The sequence below is a fragment of the Aythya ferina genome (assembly GCF_964211825.1).
Source record: "Aythya ferina genome assembly, chromosome: 2".
Classification (NCBI taxonomy): Eukaryota; Metazoa; Chordata; class Aves; order Anseriformes; family Anatidae; genus Aythya; species Aythya ferina.
In genome coordinates this window covers 156,074,326-156,092,490 of record NC_140297.1, presented here as the reverse complement: position 1 = coordinate 156,092,490, position 18,165 = coordinate 156,074,326, and the positions used below count along the sequence as shown (strand labels likewise).

The 18,165-nt window shown below is 39.9% G+C and overlaps 1 protein-coding gene across 1 annotated transcript in view; it reads left to right on the top strand.

Annotated features, from left to right (window-relative positions):
• Nucleotides 1–18,165, top strand: part of COL22A1 (collagen type XXII alpha 1 chain) — a 222,941-nt gene that overhangs the window by 188,578 nt on the left and 16,198 nt on the right. Inside the window, exons 44-53 of the mRNA XM_084512133.1 lie at nt 176–229; nt 6,568–6,612; nt 7,078–7,125; nt 9,096–9,209; nt 10,800–10,853; nt 13,527–13,580; nt 14,400–14,453; nt 15,809–15,862; nt 17,201–17,254; nt 18,065–18,118. Of these exons, the coding sequence (XP_084368259.1) occupies nt 176–229; nt 6,568–6,612; nt 7,078–7,125; nt 9,096–9,209; nt 10,800–10,853; nt 13,527–13,580; nt 14,400–14,453; nt 15,809–15,862; nt 17,201–17,254; nt 18,065–18,118 (585 nt within the window). The remainder of the gene's footprint in view (nt 1–175; nt 230–6,567; nt 6,613–7,077; nt 7,126–9,095; nt 9,210–10,799; nt 10,854–13,526; nt 13,581–14,399; nt 14,454–15,808; nt 15,863–17,200; nt 17,255–18,064; nt 18,119–18,165) is intronic.

The window sequence follows — 18,165 nt, the reverse complement described above, 5'->3', positions numbered from 1 at the left end:
GTTTGTTTCTTTTTCTTAATCTCTCTTAGAGTGGTTTAACTGATAGTTTTTTGTTTGTTTATTTAATTAATTATTTTCCTAATAACTATTGTGTTGAGAATTTCTTTTCTTCAGTTAATTAGAACCTGATAAGTACTGCTCACGTTAGTGGATTTTTCTGTTCTCTCCCTGCCAGGGTCCCCGTGGTGTACCTGGTGTCCCCGGACCACAGGGTCCTCCTGGCCAGGATGTAAGTAAAATAAAAGTGTAAGTGCCCAAGAAACTTGCCAGTGCTTGAATCTAATAAAACTTGTGCATATACTCAACCACAGTCGCTGGGTGTTACCGGGATGGTCCAAGGGAGGTGGTTTGAGAAATGAGGCTGTTATGTTTTAGGATTTCAGGATTTAGGATTTTAGGATTTTCAGAAAAAAAATAGGCAGAGTAACCTTTCAAGGGAAGTGGTGGACTTTACCACTGAACTATTAGTTTAAAATGACACCAGAGACCCAGGTTGGCAGCATACACTAGGGAATGATCCTACGATAGTTGAGCCCTCTAGGAACTTCTTGGAAGCCTCTGAGGTAGGTAACCTGCAATATTTCTATAAGTGTAGGGCCACAGCCATTAAAAAAGCTTTTTATGAGCTCATTTTGCTGCTGCTACTGAGCTTGAGAGATGACACTTTAACCTCTTCTCAGTGCGTTTTCCTCACTCCTGCCATCTCCATGGTTGAGTCATGTTGCTGAGGGATAGAAAGGAATATGGCAGACTCCCAGCTGGAAAGCTGAGCCCTCTTGCTGCCTGCCTCTGACTGCCCCTCTAACTCTCTGCCTTGTCTCAGATGTTTGAATTTTTAATCAAGAGGTTTTAAACAGGAGATGCAATAGATGGGTTTATTACAACTGTGTCTGAGGACAGTGCCAGAGCCAACTTTTCTGAGTCTCTTTCTGTCTCTGCTCAGATCAGCATTGGCTGGTCAGCTCTTGAAGAGGCAGTACTACAGTCTTTAAGTATCTCCTTTTTCCAGCAGAAAATTACCCAAGCAGAAACATTCCTTATGGTTCTTATAAAGCGCATCCTCTATTACACAACTGTTTTAATTGCATTCAATATGCCTTTTAGGAGCTCTCTGTATTCTGCTTGATCACCTGTTAAGCAATTTTACCTGTGTTTCAGGATATATAAATGTAACTACAGTGCACATTCCGACATTTCCTGGTAGAACAGCAGGGGTATCTAGTTTGACAAGATCATGAATTTCCAGTTTCTTTATCTCCACTTTCATTTGTGACTAGTACAAAGGATTTCTGGTTCTGCTTTAGCACATTTCTATATCAATGTAGCATTCCTGTGTTCTTTGAAGCATAGCCATTTTTGTATCCTCTTGTTTTTATAGTGTATGTCATCGGTTAGAAAAGCTCTGATTTGAATTGCTAATATAAACTTGCTGTGTAATTCCCAAGCCATTCAGTGGCAACAGCATTAACGACTTGTCTCAGTGTCTCGTCTTTTGCTGTGGTCCTTGCAAATGTATTCCATGTTTTTTGTTTTTTTTTTTTTTTCTTCTGAGACTGAATAAATCTAAATCTTCTACATCACATTTACATACACTAGGCTATTCTCTGCCTTATTTTTCCAGCTGCAGAATCATCAGCTTTTGGAATCGTGCCTGCTATATGTTGTTGTTTACTCTGGTGTTGTAAAATCAGATTCACAGTTGTATTTTGGGAAGTGAAAAAGTAAATACTTCCTTTGCAGTAGCTTTGACCAGAATCATCTCCAACAGGAAAAGGTTGTTTGTTTGTTTGTTTTTCATATAACTGCATCTTCGCATCTTTCTATTGCCCTAAAAGCATGTGCCATAGTTTTTTACAATAGCGCTGCCCAACGTTATCTTTTGAAACATCTGTTGGCAACTTGATCAAATATCAAGAGTTCTCAGGACAGTATGTTGCTTTATTAAAACTTAGGTTTTGAAAATCCTTGCCCACATTTACAGTTATGGTTTGGCTTTGTTCTGCTACTCTTAGTATAAGGCTTGGTGCTTATTTGTATGAACTATTCTCCAGAGTCCACTATGTCCATAAATCCCTCCACAGTTTCTTCTTCTGGGACAAAGCAGGAACAGAAGGATCTGCTGCTTAATTTTTTTATGGCTTCTTTGGCCCATATACATTGTTTCCTCCTCTCTTAATTTTTTTCCTGGTTAACTAAAGCCTCAATTCTTAAAGCCTGAAAAATGCAGGCTTTTTATGTTCTTTGTTGTTCCCTATGGTTGGACTACTTTGCTCAATAAAAGGACTACTATATGCCTAATTTCATTCCTTCTATTACTTCAAATATTAATTTTACTTGCTTTTGAAAAAAAGCACATTTTAAGCTGGCAGTATTCCTATATCAACCATTAAAAAAGCCTAGCCTTAAGTACCTTCTTCAGAGAAATTGACCAGCTTTGTCTTATGCTCTGAGAACTGCAGAAAATAATTCTACACATTTATCTGGAAGCATCCACTCTCCTCTGCCTGTCTGCTGGGAGAGAAAATGTTTCCATCCAACATACCTACTTAGCTCCTTTAGATTAAAATACAGTATGAATGACAAATTCTCTTGTCCTGCTATTAACAGTGATGGCACCTGTTTAATAGGGTCTTACTGTACTTTGATTATGATAATTTTAATTAACATAAACACTGAATTAATCACTTTTTAATTATGTTAATTATTACTGATAACTACATTCCAATATTACTGGGAAGCTAATCTTCCCCTGCATTTATTTGTGTAATTACAAAAACTTTGTGTATGCATACATTATTGCCATCGGATCTGAAAAGCAGAGTTTTCTGGTCTGTGCTTGGTTTTCCCATGTGGATAGAAGGCCATTTCCAAGGAATTCTTGTGTTTGGTTTAGAATCCATGAACCCCAAATCAACATAAATTTATTAACCCCCCTTTTGTGTTTTTATTCATGGAGATTAGAACACTTTTAAGTTATTGCATTTTGTGCTTAATTTTCTATCTTGAAATAGTACTTCCCCACCATAAGCCTTCAATTTTACTGTGGCTGGCTTCCTTATAATTTTTCTCTTCCTTTTATTTTCACATGCATCATTTGCCCAAGCATCATTTTTCAGTGTGTCATTTACACAGCTTCCACCCATTCTCAGTTTGGGCCCATTTGTGTGTGTCAGATTTTGCAGGCCAGTTGAGTACTCTGGATCCTGTGCATCACACCTCCTCATTGGTGTCTGCTTTTTCCTGCACTGCTGTGCCACTGGTATTTGTTATTCTAATCTGTATCAGCCACTGTTGGATGTGAACTCCTGAAAATGGTTGAACTTTGTGAGCATTCCAAATAGTGGTGTTTCTTTGAGTCTGCATGTTCTTGCATCACATTAGCAGTTTTGTTTTTCAGAGCCAAGTAGTTTTTTGGGGTAGACTCTTTAGAGTCCTCCTCTTCTCTTTCTCTTTTCCAGTTTCCACCCCTGATAGTCAGCTTGTCAGGTGCAGTTATACTCCAGTTATACTCCATGCCTTCCTTCTACCATTTTCTGCCAGCTCTGAGTGATGTTTGCAGCTTGCTATGGACTGTCAGCCTTTTCTAACTCCGGGCCTGAATAGCTCAGCAGTCTTTTCTCTGCTTTGGACTCTGATTTCCATTGCGTGTTCTGCAATAATGCAACATGCTGAAGTGCCCGTGTCCTATGTCTGATTTGTTCCTTTCAGCTCAGACAAGCTTTCTTCAATGTAGACTCTGTTTTTACAGTCTTGTACCTTTCAACTCCTTGGCTTTTCCTGGGGATACTGTAGTTTTCAGATTTGGCAGCCATGGCACATAGCTTAATTTCTCCTCCTGGCTTACTTGCATCCTGTTAAAAGACATTACCACTCCACATCTTACAGCTTTCAAGAAAATAGGTTCATCTCTTTGTCTCAAGGCATTCTGATGTCATGTGGATATCACAGCTATGCTTAAATATTTCCAAGGATTTCAGTTTTAATTGCTCTCTTCTCATGTTTCTTTTCTCATAACAAAAAAGTATCTTCCTTTGCTCTTCTTTAAATAAAACTTCCTTAAATGCTCAAATTCTACCTCTAGTACCATGTCATACTTAGATGCCTAAGCAAAAGGTTGTCAGTGGGCCTGGTGGTAGAAATAGTTATTTTATAGCTACTTTAATAGCATAAAACACATTTCTATATTGGCTTTTCTATGTTGCTTTCTGATCCAGGATAATTCTCGTAGCTGAAGTCTTCGCTTTCTGTTGAACTCCTTAAAGTAAGTGCTGTGTGAGCCTTCCCGAACAAAGCAGATCTGGGAATATAAGGTCAGCACAGCTGGTATTTAGGCAATCCTCTTCCCAATTTGAGAAGCAGTTGAAGAGGATGTCAAAAGCATGGCCTGAAGATTAGTGATTGTGGAACAAAAGGAACTTTGGGATCATCCCACAATCTTATAACAACCACAAAGCTGCTCTGTAGAAACAGCAAAACTTGAAAACAGTTATAAAGTTGTCTCATATTTCCTTAGTTCCCCAGAATTTGTGGGGAATTATGAACCGACAATCTCCTTTACACCTTACCTTCTCTTGATTCTTACATGTGGAGGGTTTAGTTCCTCAAGAAGCCATCTTTTCATTCATGGACTTCAATACCACTTCAGTTCCACTTTGGCTCCACATCAGTTTATATTTACCATTCATCTCTTAGAAATTCAAGGTAACTGAGTGGTTGTTGCTTGCTCAGAGGTGTTTAATGTAGACATAGGAAAAGTGCAACCAAGAGTTTCCCATTTTCTCTTTCCTCTGATAAGGGGTAGAGAATTTAAATGATGAGTGAGATACAAGGATCAAATTCAGTTTTGCCCTATAGCTGTAACGATAGTGCAGCAGAGTATCATAACTGTGCCTGTGTGCTTACCCAGTGCACTTAAGTCATTAATTCCCCAGGCAGCCCAAGAACTTCCCATCTGGTTGCCTGCATAAATACTACAGTGGACTGATGGGAGACAGTGGACCAACTCAAGACAAGGTGATGGACATAACTCCTAATCCCCTTCCTGATAAAGCATTTGACTAATTATTAAAGCAGCTTTCCAGGTGAAAATTTTGGGTAGTCTCGGATGATTCCCTAGACAGCCCCTGAAGAGCCTAGGCCGATTAATAGGCACTACTGCTGTTGATTAACGTCCTGGGTGAGGAATCTGACACTGTCCCAGAGACCTTCCCAGGTGGGTGCTATTGCAGAAGCAACCAAACCGAGCAAAGCTGAGATACTTTTAAGTAGTCAGTGGAAACTGTTCTGCAAGTGCAATAGCGGTAATGTAGGACAAACTTTTTTGTATGACATTAAAATAGTTAGAAGGTATTTTGTATGTAGTTTAAGATAATCAACAGCAGTGGATCTTGGATGTGCTGGAGTGGTTACGTAGTAGCTTGATAGAGGAATCTAGCTGAGAATGATTTTGGGAAATCTCACCCAGTCCAACTGAAAATGCCACTGCAAATTTCTGTCGCTATCTGGACGATGACCAACTGTCCTGTTCAAGAGATTCAGTTCCCCATATGAGTATTATTTTTATGCTAAGATTCCAAAAAAAAAAAAAAAAAGTTGTTTGTTTAAAAAATTAATGACTTGCTAATTGCAAGAAGGAGATTCCCATTGGGAGTCCTCTTCCAAACCATGATTTCTTGCATCTTAAATTGTAAGGGTGCTGTTCATTTCTTTATCTTTGTCATGAAAACCGACAAAAATACTCTCCCCATCCAAGGCAGAGCGGAGGGGCAGGTGATGAGCTCTGCTCTCTGGGGACAGTGACAGTACCTGAGGGAACGGCATGGAGCTGGGACAGGGGAGGGTCAGGCTGGGGATTAGGAAAATTTTCTGCACACACAGGTGGTTGGGCACTGGGACAGGCTCCCCAGGGCAGTGGTCAAGGCACTGAGCCTGCTAGATTTCAAGAAGTGTTTGGACAACACTCTCAGATACATGGTCTGATTTTTGGGTGGTTCTGTGTGAAGCCACGCAATGGATAGTATGATCCTTGTGGGTCCCTTCCAATTCTGGTTATTCTATAGTTCTATTTTAAAAGATGTGGAGGAAAAGATAAAATAAAAGGTTTACTGCTATTTTGGGTACAAGGACATGTTTGCAAGGCACATGCAAAGAAGGGCCACAGTTTTTCATTTTACAACTGTCTTCAGGGATTTAAAGCTTCATCCTTCACACTACTGCTGTTCGTAGTGTTTCCTGGGACCAGAAGACATGCCAAAGCAATTTCAGTTGTTGTGTGGCTCAGATGAACTTCACCTGGTCATACTGTAGATAAGTGAGATTTAGGATGAAGTGCAAAAAAAGTGATTAAGAAGTGGAAAACAAAAAAAAAAGAAGAAGAAGAAGGAGAGAGAACACTTTTAAAGTTGTAAGTAGTTAAAAGATTTGACTGTGTGCCACATTCAAAGAGCAGTGGTGCTTGGTGGCAGAAAGCAGTAATGTATGTTAGCCCAGAGCAGTCAGCAGAGTGTGGGAGCAACCAGGGGGTTAGTGTGTGATACTTTCAAGATTTGTTTTTCTCTTGATTTGTAGGGTCTACCTGGAAATCCAGGGGAAAGAGGACCTCCTGGAAAACCAGTACGTAACTTCACTTCTATGTTACACCCCCAAAAGATGTCCTACTGTTGTTCTGTTCTCTGTTTTATCTCAGTTTGCACCTGTATATGTCACCTCAAGTGCAGTTCAGTGCTTTTTCCTTGATGCTCTTCTCAGGAAAAATACTAAAAACCATTAAAGTGTTAAGGTGAAAATATCTGTGATGGTTTTTGAACAGTATGTAAATAACTGGATGGCCTGCATGCAAATAAAAGACAAAATTTTAAAGCCAATTTTTTAACACTACTCTGCAGTACAATATGCAAGGACATGAGCAAGAATGCAAAGAGCTCAACTCATCTCAGACATGGTAAAGTATATTGATAATGTAAAGGAGCATGTATGGTCTTGGCCCAAATTGAAACCAGGCCTTAGGCACATTCAGGAAAATTTCTTACTTTGGTGCCTTTTAAAATTGCCTGAGATAATTAATTTCTCATTCCACAGGGTTCCCCACCCCTGCTCTCTCCAGAGGACATCAATCTCTTAGTAAAGGTAATCAGCTTTTGAGCATGGTGGGGGTTTATGCTTGGTTCAAACCTGACTAACCTCCTGTGATGGAGTGTCAGAGTTTTAAGTTCCTTAAAACACTCTGCCAGAGGTTGAAAATTCCTTGAAAATTGCTTGCATTGCTGTTGGGACACACAAGAATGTGTTGGAGATCAAAATCCAGTGCTTTCTGACAATCCCCAGTAGTGACGTGGCCTACAAAGACATTTGTAATGTGGTGTGTGTTGCAAATGCTCTGAGACTTTTCCAGCTCTTTGACAGGCCTATACCTCCACAGAGAAATAAATACTGTCAAGAAGTATTACCTAAAGCAGGAAATGGAAATCACTGTAATCAAATGGCTGATGTTTCATGTACACCTGCAACAGTGACTAGAGTAGGTTTGAACTGTGGGTGTGAAGTCAATTTGCATGGCGCACCTAAGAGTATGCAGGTAATTAACCCCAGCTGCACTCGTGTTTCAAAAGGGGCCATCTGTCTGTCTGCTTTTACTCTCCATGTAGACCGTTGCCTGGGAAATGAGTCAGTACTTGATAGATGCTGACTGCAAAATCTTTAAAGATTTACATGGGCTGAGTTGGGGGATTTTTAAGCAGGCTTGGGAAATAGCACGAAATCCTTTCTTATTGATTAAAAGAAACTTTATTTTATTTTATTTTATTTTATTTTATTTTATTTTATTTTATTTTATTTTATTTTATTTTTTATTTTATATTTTATTTTAATCTTTTTTTTACTAACTCTATTAAAAAGACCCTTTTAAGATTGCTGCTGTGAAATACCTTCGTTGAAGAGCTCTCTTTCTCTGAGTATTTTTCTGGAGAATTCACTGTATTGCAATGTTTAGGATTTCTGATCAGGACAATAGCAACGGAGTGCTTGTGGAGTATGGGATGTCATTATGATATTCCTATGTTTTCATCCTTTGATTATGTTGATTAGGTCAACGCACCTGTACACCCTGCGTATTTGTTCTGTTTGGTGCTTTTTTACTCCACATTGGTGCAGTTTACGTTGAGCAGCACTTAAGATCCCAGATGAAATTAAGGCTCTGTTGTTCTGGGTGTCTCTCAAGCTCTTTTTATTTTTATTTATTTATTTTTTTTAAGTAGAACAATATGCATGAAGGAACTGAGGTTTAAAAGGACATTTTCCCCCACAATTTCACAGTGGATCACTGATGGAGCTGGGAGCTGTACCAAGCGGACCTGAAGTCCTGTCTGCTGGGCTATGCTCTCTCTTGTAGCCAGGTTTCACTCCGCTTGTGCTGAAGGGAGTCTATCTTTGAAATGAAAATGTCATCCACATGGTATTTCATTCCTTAAGGGTAGTAGAAATGTGAAGACTACAGAGATAATCCTTCAAAGAGTTTTTGAAGGAGGGAGGTTGTAATTCTCCATGACAGAATTAGGCCAGGACACTGCGATATTCACTTGGTCATCATGAACTGCAGCAGATGAATTCTCCTTGGCCAGACTAGTTTCTGAATAGTTTCCTTTGTGGAATACCCTTTCTGACACTGTGCTGCAAAGGGGTTTTCACTAGCAGTCTGTCCCCTTAACAGTAACTCGACTCTTTCCAACTGGTGTAGAGTCACAGCTTACAAGTCTTGTAGCTTCAAAACAAAGCTCTTCTTGGTAGTGTTGCTTTGTGGCTGCCTGATCTTCTCATTTCCTCAGTTACTTGACCTTTCATGATCAGTTAGTTGCCCATGTATGATAGGAAACTTCCCATGGGAGCCTGTGTGATCTCAGCAGCTGACCCTCACTGTCCTCCACACTAACCTTACTTCAATTCTGTATGTTAAAATAATCCAGATCATCCCCAACGTGGTCAAAATGCAAAGGCCTATAGGTTATGCTGGCTTTACACTTGTGCATTCATACTAGCTGTCTGCAGGTTGTACTGGATGTCTTCAGTCTGTTTCTAATTTATTTAGTAATGTTTTCTCGTAGGATGTGTGCACTGAGTGCCCTCCTGGCCCACCAGGACTACCAGGCATTCCAGGCTTCAAAGGTGATAAAGGTCTCCGAGGACCACCAGGTAGAGATGGCCAGGATGGGAAAATGGTAAGAAAACTAGGGAAACGGTCGTTCATTGGATGTGGTTTAACCCATTTTTTCTTACAATATTTTTACATGGTTTATATTTTTTTTTCAGTGACAATGTACTGAATCTGTTGTAGATATCTGTGAAGTCAATGGACTGGATTTCAGTTGCTGCTGTGTCTGTAGATAGGCCAAGGCCATCTCTGCTTATGGTGACATAAGTATCCTTGGCTTTTTCTGTACGAGAAGGACCTAAATAGTAGCACTTACTTTTCTTTTTTTTTTTCTTTTTCTTTTTTTCTTTTTTTTTTTTTTTTTTTTCCTTTTGGCACGTTTTGAGCCTCGTAAAATGCATGGGAGCTGAAGTGGTTGAAGTGTTCCACAATTCTGTAATTCAGAGCTTACAGCTCTGGACCTGCTGGGTCCTAGAACACTAAGAAATTTAAGAGCTGCAAAGTAACTTTTTTCCTGCCCACCATTTACTCTGTGGGAGATACCAAATCATAGAATCATTCAGGTTGGAAAAAATCTCAAAGATCATCTGGTCCAACCCGTAACCTAGCAGGCATAGGTTGTGCTTGTAGTTCAGAAGGAGAAATAGCAGTGGTGTGTAAGAAGGAAATAGAGAGCAGTGCTGAGCAGTGAGCAGAGTCCACTGCTGGTAGGTCCATGATCATTATGTGGATTTTCTGTGGTTACAAGGATATCTGAGGGGAAGTGTTACAAGTAGCTGCAGTTTAAGAGACACAAATTTTGCAGAGGTCTTGAAATAAAGGAAGGGGGTTAAGGATTTTTAATAAATAACACATATTGAAATTAATCCCTTAAGCTTTTCAGTAGACTGTCAGAACAGGGTGAGAGGAAAAGTAATGATTCTCTACTATCCAGAGATCCTGTATTATTCATATCTCATATCAAAGGCTCTTCTAATGTTCTCAGTTTCAGTTTTCCTCCATCCATCATGCTAGTGGATCTCTATGCTTCTATTAAGTGGATGTAAGCGAATGAAAAAGTTTGAGGTCTAACTGAGAATTTGGCCCATCTATCCACTGATGCATCCCATTTGAACTGCAAGAAGGAATTTGGGAGAGGAAAATACAGTCCTTACTCTCCCAGGAAAACAGTTGCTCCTGTAAAAAAACACATGGAAAAAGTCTTTATTCTAATTAATCATCATCTTGACCATACTGTACCATGGGGGTCCCAGCAAGAGAGGTTCAAGGCTTACTCAGAAAGGAGATTCCCTTGTAATTAATCCTTGCCTGGTACTATTGTTATGATTTCCACCTGAGGTCTTGTGTTTTCAGTAGTGGCCAAGGCTGTTACCAATGGACATATACAGTACAACCACAAATATTTCCTAAGGTGTAGTTTGTCTGGGAAAGACCCACCTACGGTGTTAGACATTGTTGTGTGTTAACCCACAGGGATATGTGCTGACAAATCTGTCTGAAGACATACTGAAGCATTGGCCCCAACTGAGGGGCAAATGCTGACATGCTCTGCCCTCCTGATTGGGAGAAAAAAAAACAAACAAGCAAGCAAACACACAAAAACAAAACAAAACAGAACAAAACACTAGTATTTACCTCTACCTCTTCTGCATTGCAGGGAAATGCTGGTCCCAGAGGTCCTGCAGGCCCACCTGGGCTGGATGGTCCAAAGGTTGGTTCATTTTCTTTAGTTGCCTAAGCAGAACCTTTCTGTGATTAGTTAGTGATCTGGGTGACACAGGATCTTGGTGGCACCCATCCCTGTGTAAAGGGGTAGGACTGACCTCTTGGGTGGGCCCTGTACTGGTGATTCACTGTAGTACTACAGGCATATAAAACTGTACAGCTCTCCACATGAACACTTCTTCATTTAACTACAGACATCTACCATCCTTCTGTTCAGAAAAAAACAAGCCAACAAACAAACAAAAAATAAAACAGAGTAATTCTGATTGATTCTTGAATTAATTTCATTTCATTGTAATTTTAATGAGAGAGAAAGACCTTAGAGTAAATGTGAATCCATATCAGGTGAGGAAGAAATTAAAACCTTACCAGTAGTCCCTCTGCATGATCCTCTCCAGTATGAATTTCATATGCTTGAATCCCTTTAAATTAAAGGGTGACTCAATGGGCTGCTGGACTCCAAATACACTACCTTTCATGGTTGCTTTTTCCACAGACTCTGAATATTCCCTGAAATATGCTGTAGGAAGAATCACTTGTTTCGTCTCTATGTTTCTGCCTCATGGACATAGGCCAACATCGAACACAATGTCTGTAGGATTCAAATAATGTCACATTTCAAGTGTTTCCCATTAATAGTTCTGTCATCAGTCTGCTCATAATGCCAGTGCCTGGTCAGAGTCAAAACCCTTACAGCTACCTAATGTGAAACAAATCAAAACAAATTAATGGAGAGAGAGATAAGGCATGAAAACCACAGTTCCCTCTATACTTTCCTGCATCCTGACCTACTGTCTAAAACAGCTTCTGCTATTTTAACATCTTTGTATTTGCGTTTATTAGAATGTAGGAAAAGCTAATAAAGATTCATATATATTAACTTCATATCTTGTAATTAGATGTATATTGGGGGTGAGCAGTAAAGTCTCAAAAGCAAATATGAGGTTGGTCAAAATGACAGTACATGAAATTTTCAAAAGAATTAGCACCCCATAAAGACATTAACTGGCAGAAAACCCATGCAGCCTGAGGCATACCTCATCAGCTGCTTTATTGAGTGCTATGGAAAAGTGTAGGTCAGGAGAGCAAGACTGGGTCATAGAATCATAGAACTGTTTGGTTGGAAGATCACCTAATTCCAACCCCCCTGCCATTGGCAGGGACACCTTCCACCAGATCAGGTTGCCCTAAGCCCCATCCAGCCTGGCCTTGAGCACCTCCAGGGATGGGGCATCCACAGCTCCTCTGGGCAGCCTGTGCCAGTGCCTCACCACTCTCTGAGTGAAGAATTTCTTCCTTATATCTAATCTACATTTACCCTCCTTTAGTTTAAAGTCATTCCCCCTTGCCTATCACTTCACTCCCTGACAGAGTCCCCCCCCAGCTTTTCTGTAGCCCTCTAGTAGGAAGGCCTCTGTAAGGTCTCCCTGGAGCCTTCGCTTCTCCAGGCTGAACAACCCCAACTCCCTTACCAGAGGCTCTCAACAGCTTCTGAGATTGTTTAGCTGAAATAGTAAGACCAATTTTAAACTGTACATGTACAGAATATAAAGTTAAATATTTGATAAATAGTCTAATTTCATTCATTTAGAATATCAATTATTTGATTTTTATATTCTGCACATATACAGTTTAATATTAAGTAAAATAGCAAATTCACAGAGTTGGTAAATGATAAGAGAAAATACTGTAAAACTTTTGAGAAGGTTGCGAAGACATAACTGTCATTGTGAATTTTTCCATATATATGAGAAGGCCATATATATGAGAAGGCTCCTAGCGGGGTAAGACCCAGAGACCACTTTTGAAAATGCAGTAAGTTGTCCTTTCCAGCATCATGCAAACTGGTACAATATCCCATTCTGAAACAGAGTAGTGAAACTGCAGATCTTCGCTCACGAGCTGCTTCATGCCTTCTGGCAATATGAATTAGGCCTATTTTAGTTGATAAATAACAGTTCTTCTTTCCCCACTTGTCTCCTAGCTCTCATGTAATGAACCAGAGTATCATTTCAATGGTCTGCAATTCATTAGTATCCTGTACATTGTTCAGCTCATAATTTGTATCCCTATCATCTCAGCATTTTTTGCTTTGTGAGATTTATCTTGTCTAACTGTAAACATTGATATTACGGACATCTACTTTTGAGTTTGTTGCCTCCGTTCTGTTGTCATGAGGACAGAGAGAAATGGGGAGAGAGAGGCACTTTATGGGTGTTAATTTTCTGACTGCACCTTAGAAATGTTGCTTTTGTTGCTGTTGTCCCTGAAGGGAGAGGAGATTGGTAGCTCATACTGTGGGTGCCTTCTTTGGACTAGATGATGCCTTACCAAAATCCCATTTAGTACATTGCCTAACAACCTGTCTATTTTTAAGGATGTGTCTGTCCTCTTCACGTCCCTGAGACTATATATAAATATATATATATATATAAAAGACTACACTGGGTCTGTTCAAAGACCATTTTCCCAGATATTCCTAGCTCCAACATTCGTAGAGAAAATCTAGGGCAGAATTTAAGAGGAGAGCAAGCAGGGCTCAGTTCTTATTTTTGTGTTTTACGAGCAAATGTCCAAGTGCTTTATGAAATAGGTCAAAAAGCTGACACAACACTGAATCTAAAGTGACCTTCCATTACTTTTTTTTTTTCATTATCAGGGTGCTAAAGGAGACCGTGGTACAACTGGGGATGCAGGAGAAAAAGGAGAACAGGTAAAAATTGAGTATGCTTTTCAACAGTGTCATCACTGTCACTCCTTCTTCATCAATAGCTGCTATAATGCTGGTAGAGGAACCAGAGACAGAAGAAAAAGACGGGAGCTCTCCGTTGCTGCAAAACCTCAGATGGGCTTCCTTTCCCCTCTCCAGCAAAACATTTCCCTGTCTTGTTTTGGTGGATTCCCAAATGATTCCCAGATGATCCTCACCTCTACATTGGATACATTCGGTTCCCTAGAGTAACCAACTTCTGGTCATTTCCTCAGCTAATTTCTAGATGAGATCCAGGCAATTACGTGTCTCTGGGCTGAAAAAGCTAGTGCTGCTATTTATCGTGGACAATGAGTTTAAGGGTGGCCTCTTTTAGGAGGGATTGAGATGCCACAGGAAAGACAATAGTCTAAATTGGAGCAAACTTTTACACTTTTTTTGCCAAGGGCTGAGTCAGTAGTTGAAAGTGCAAATCAGCACATCTTCAATAAGATCTGTAGGATATTTTAAACAGCATCGATTTCCAGCCTGGTTTTGTGCTTTGTCCAGCCCCACGATGTTTGCTCTCACCTCTTGTTAACATACCATGAAATACACATTAGAGAAAGTACACCCTGAATGTAACTGTATTTATTTCTGAAGTGCATGTTTTGGAAACTAAGGCTTTCATTTTAAAAGCTGTGGTTCATTATTTCTTTATAACTAGCTCCCTGTGACCTGTCTTATTTTGATTTTACCTCCCAGTGCCCAATGACCAATGAACTTATATACAATTAGAAATGTGGACAATGTATAAAATCTCTCCCTTTTGTTTTTTTTCAGGGTCACCCAGGGATGCCTGGCTTCGCAGGGGCTCCTGGAACTCCTGGTCCTCCTGTAAGTTCTTCTGTTGCAAAGCAGATGGTCTGGTATTTTCCTTACTAATAAAGGTAGTTGCAGCAAGGAACATTCTCACCTGTCTGCATTGCATTTGCCTTTTCCAGTGGGTTCCTAATGGTCCCATGAGTGTCATAGAATTCCCTGCTCATGATAATTGCTATTTAAAACATCAGCCACTTTTCATTGATTGCTTCAACTCACTCTGTAAATGGATGCTAAGCTTCACTCACTCTCTTTACACAAGGCAATGATCATGAAAACCCTTCCACAGAGACTATTTAGTAGTATGCACATAGGTGTTTCCTTATAAGCAGAGTAAGTTGTCAGTCTGGAACCAGCAGATCTAACAGTGGGTTGGATTCTCAGTTTTATGCAGTAGTACAAGACTAGATTTTTCTCCAATTTTTGTATCCTGTGGTTTACTTCTGAATTAAAAGGCCTTTTACATGTGTCCTATTCCATCGCAGTCCTTTTCATTTCTTGTTCTACTCTCTCCACAAATACAATGATTCTTCATTGTATTTATAAAGGCATAATACTGGGGTGTCATTGCAGAATCAATGCTGGAATAACTTGTCTCTCATGCTTGTGATATTGCACTTAAACTCTCCAAGAGCAGGGACTTTTCCTGAGCATCAGGCTTTTCTTTCCAACCCTCTTCTCTTTGCCCATAGTCATCACTACTCATATTGCTGCTTGCAGAGTAGTGGGGCTCTGCCGTTCTAAGGGTATGCAGCCTTTGTCTTTTCTGTGGATCAGCACAGTCTCTTCAAAGCTAAATTTCCATTGCAATACCTAAAGAACAGGAGGTACCAGAAAAAAGGATTGGATTAAAATTCTGTTTTCAGATGGTAGCAGTGCCTAGAGCCTGATGAATGCTTTGCCACCAGGACAATACATGGACCCTGTTTGAGGGTCATTTGCAGTCCTGCAAGCTCATCTTAAGAAGCATTTTCTTAGGATAAACTGATAGCACAGGCACAGTTACTGCCCTGGCTGTAGGCATAGTCCAGTAGGATTAGAGCTCTTAAAACTATCCCATGACACTCTCACATGAATCATGAATGGAGTGTCATGGACAAATGAAAAGTGAAAAATAAAACTGATCCTGTCAAAGGAGAGTAAATCGTGATGTTTCCCTAGACATTTTTTTCCTGCAACTTTTACTGTGCCTTTTTCCTCTTTCATTTACTTGTAGTTCCAGGGTGGTAGGGATTGCAGTCACAAATATAGCAAATGTGTTAATTATTAATATAATTATTCATGTTGTTTCTGCTTTTTTTGTTGTTGTTGTTGTTTGGTTGGTTGGTTTGTGTTTGTTTGTTTTTGTTTTTGTTTTTGTTTTTGTTTAGGGACCAGATGGGGCACCAGGACCAATAGGACCAGCAGGAAACCCAGGAGACATAGTAAGCTCTACGCTCTGTGTTATACCACTAGCCTTACCTAGACTTAGCTCTGTGAAGTAAAGCTGAGCTGGAACCAATGTAATGTCCTTTGAAAGGTCCCCAGATTATTCAATCTGAAACATCTCTACACCTGCAAGTAGGACCCACACAAATAGCAGCAGATTACTCTGTTCCTGAAGCTTTGTTTACTCACCAAAAGGAACTCCAAATTAGCCAGAGAGAAAATCCAGTCCATGGGACCTCTTTGCTGCACCTTTGCCTACCATCTAAGGAGGTTTTTGTACCTCTCGTCTATCTGTACTTGTATGAACATCTTGTAGCCACTATAATAGGATGACTTAATCTGTTAGGATGGCTCATGACCCAGGATAACACCTGAGTTGTGCCTGGGGATTGTCAAAACAAACCAGCACCGTTTTGAAGAATGCCATAGCACAGACTGCTCAGATCCCAGGCCCTTAGACCATTCCCTGGCACCACTGAAAATATGAGTACAGATGTAAACTTCAAGAAGTCCATGAAGAATTTTTCTACTGCTGTTTTATTTGAAGAGTGTTCAGATGCTGTTTTATGGTAATGCATCACAAAACCCTGGGAGAGATGGGTAATCTGACGGCAGTCTGATTGATGCTTACTTAAGTGTGAAAAGGAAAAATGAACCATCCTGGAGTAATGCATGATTTAGGACTGTGTAATTCTGTGATTAATTTCTAGAGCAATGTTTCCTAATCAGCAAGACACCTTTTGCACATCTGTTCAGTCTGAACTTCATCATAAGGGACCAGTAATGGTCTTTCTGGTTGTGAAATCAGTGAGCGCTCCCAGCAGAGAGCACAAAGACTACATGGACTTCCCTTTTTAAAAGCAGGTTAAGGCAGAAATAATTTGAAGGACGTTGGGTACTTTTGTCAGTCCTGTAGAAAAAGACAGGGTTTCTTTCTTGGGACAGTCAATGAGGCACTTCTCATAACTGCTGATTCAGTAGATATAAAATATAGGCCTTCTATTTTCTGGCTGAACACTTCATGCAAGAAGCACTCAGTGTTAAATATAATTAAACTGCAGAAAAAAAAAATACTAGTGATTCTAGTGGTTTCTCCATCTGTAACAACTTATAATTAATATTGGATGTTTTGCTTTAAAAGAAAACTTTCCAATTTATGCAGGAATGAACTCAAGAAAACCTATATATAGGTTTATACCTGTATATGGTATGATGTGAGCTGCAAGACCAGATTTTCACAGTGGTCCCTTGTCAAATGCAGCATGTGATGGTTCTTCATCTGAGAAACATCTGCATGACTTGTCTGAACCACGGTGTTTCTGCTTTCTTTCCAGGGTAAAGATGGCCCTCCAGGTCCACAGGGCCCACCAGGTGTGCCAGGACTTCCAGTGAGTGCCGTTCAGCTCCTTCTCACTCAGTACATTTAACTGTTTATAAGCATAGGTGACATTTCTGGGGTGCTTTGAATGCTTTGTGTGATCTTTAAAGGGTACCTACCATATTGGTGCTATGTGTTTGATACAGGACACAATGAGCACCGTGTTTGATCACTTTAAATCTAAGTGTTTATTACCAATGTGAAACAGGCCTGTTCCTCATCCGCCTCCTTGTTCTTTGTCATAAATACTCTTATGTAGAGCAGAAAAATCACCTAATAGCTCCAGTATGAGGACATGAGGATTCATAGCCTGGAATACCATCTTCATCTCAGTCCATAGTTAAAATAATTCCTTTGCACTTGCTTAAGATCAAGTGCATCTTGGGCATAAACACTTCTCTTCTGGAAAACATATTAGTACAATATTTTATTTTGGCTTTTATGCCTAATAGAGATAGGGACAGAACTATCTCCAGTGCAAAGCAGTCTAGTTGATTGAAGATGATGCTGTTATAATGATTTATAACAGCTGTTTTTAGAATCTTGTTTTAAGGCTGTTGGCATACTTACCTTGCTGAAAAGGAGGAAACCCCATAGAACTGCCATATGGAAAAGGGAAACAGTTTGTGCTGCTATAGTGGTGTGGCAAGGGCAGGTTTATGGCTGAACTGTAGAAATATCAGACTTTTTGGAGGGCTAGACAAACTTAAGTAATGCCACAATGGAACAGACTTGCTATTGTGAGTTTTCACACTGACAAAGAATTTCCAATCTATTCTATAAACTTCTTCTTATCCCCTGCTTTGCATTTCATTAACAGGGCATTGCTGGGAATGATGGCAAAGATGGCAAGCCAGGATCTCTTGGGGAACCGGTAATGTAATTTAAAGCTGTTTCACTCAGGCAATCATGAACGACATC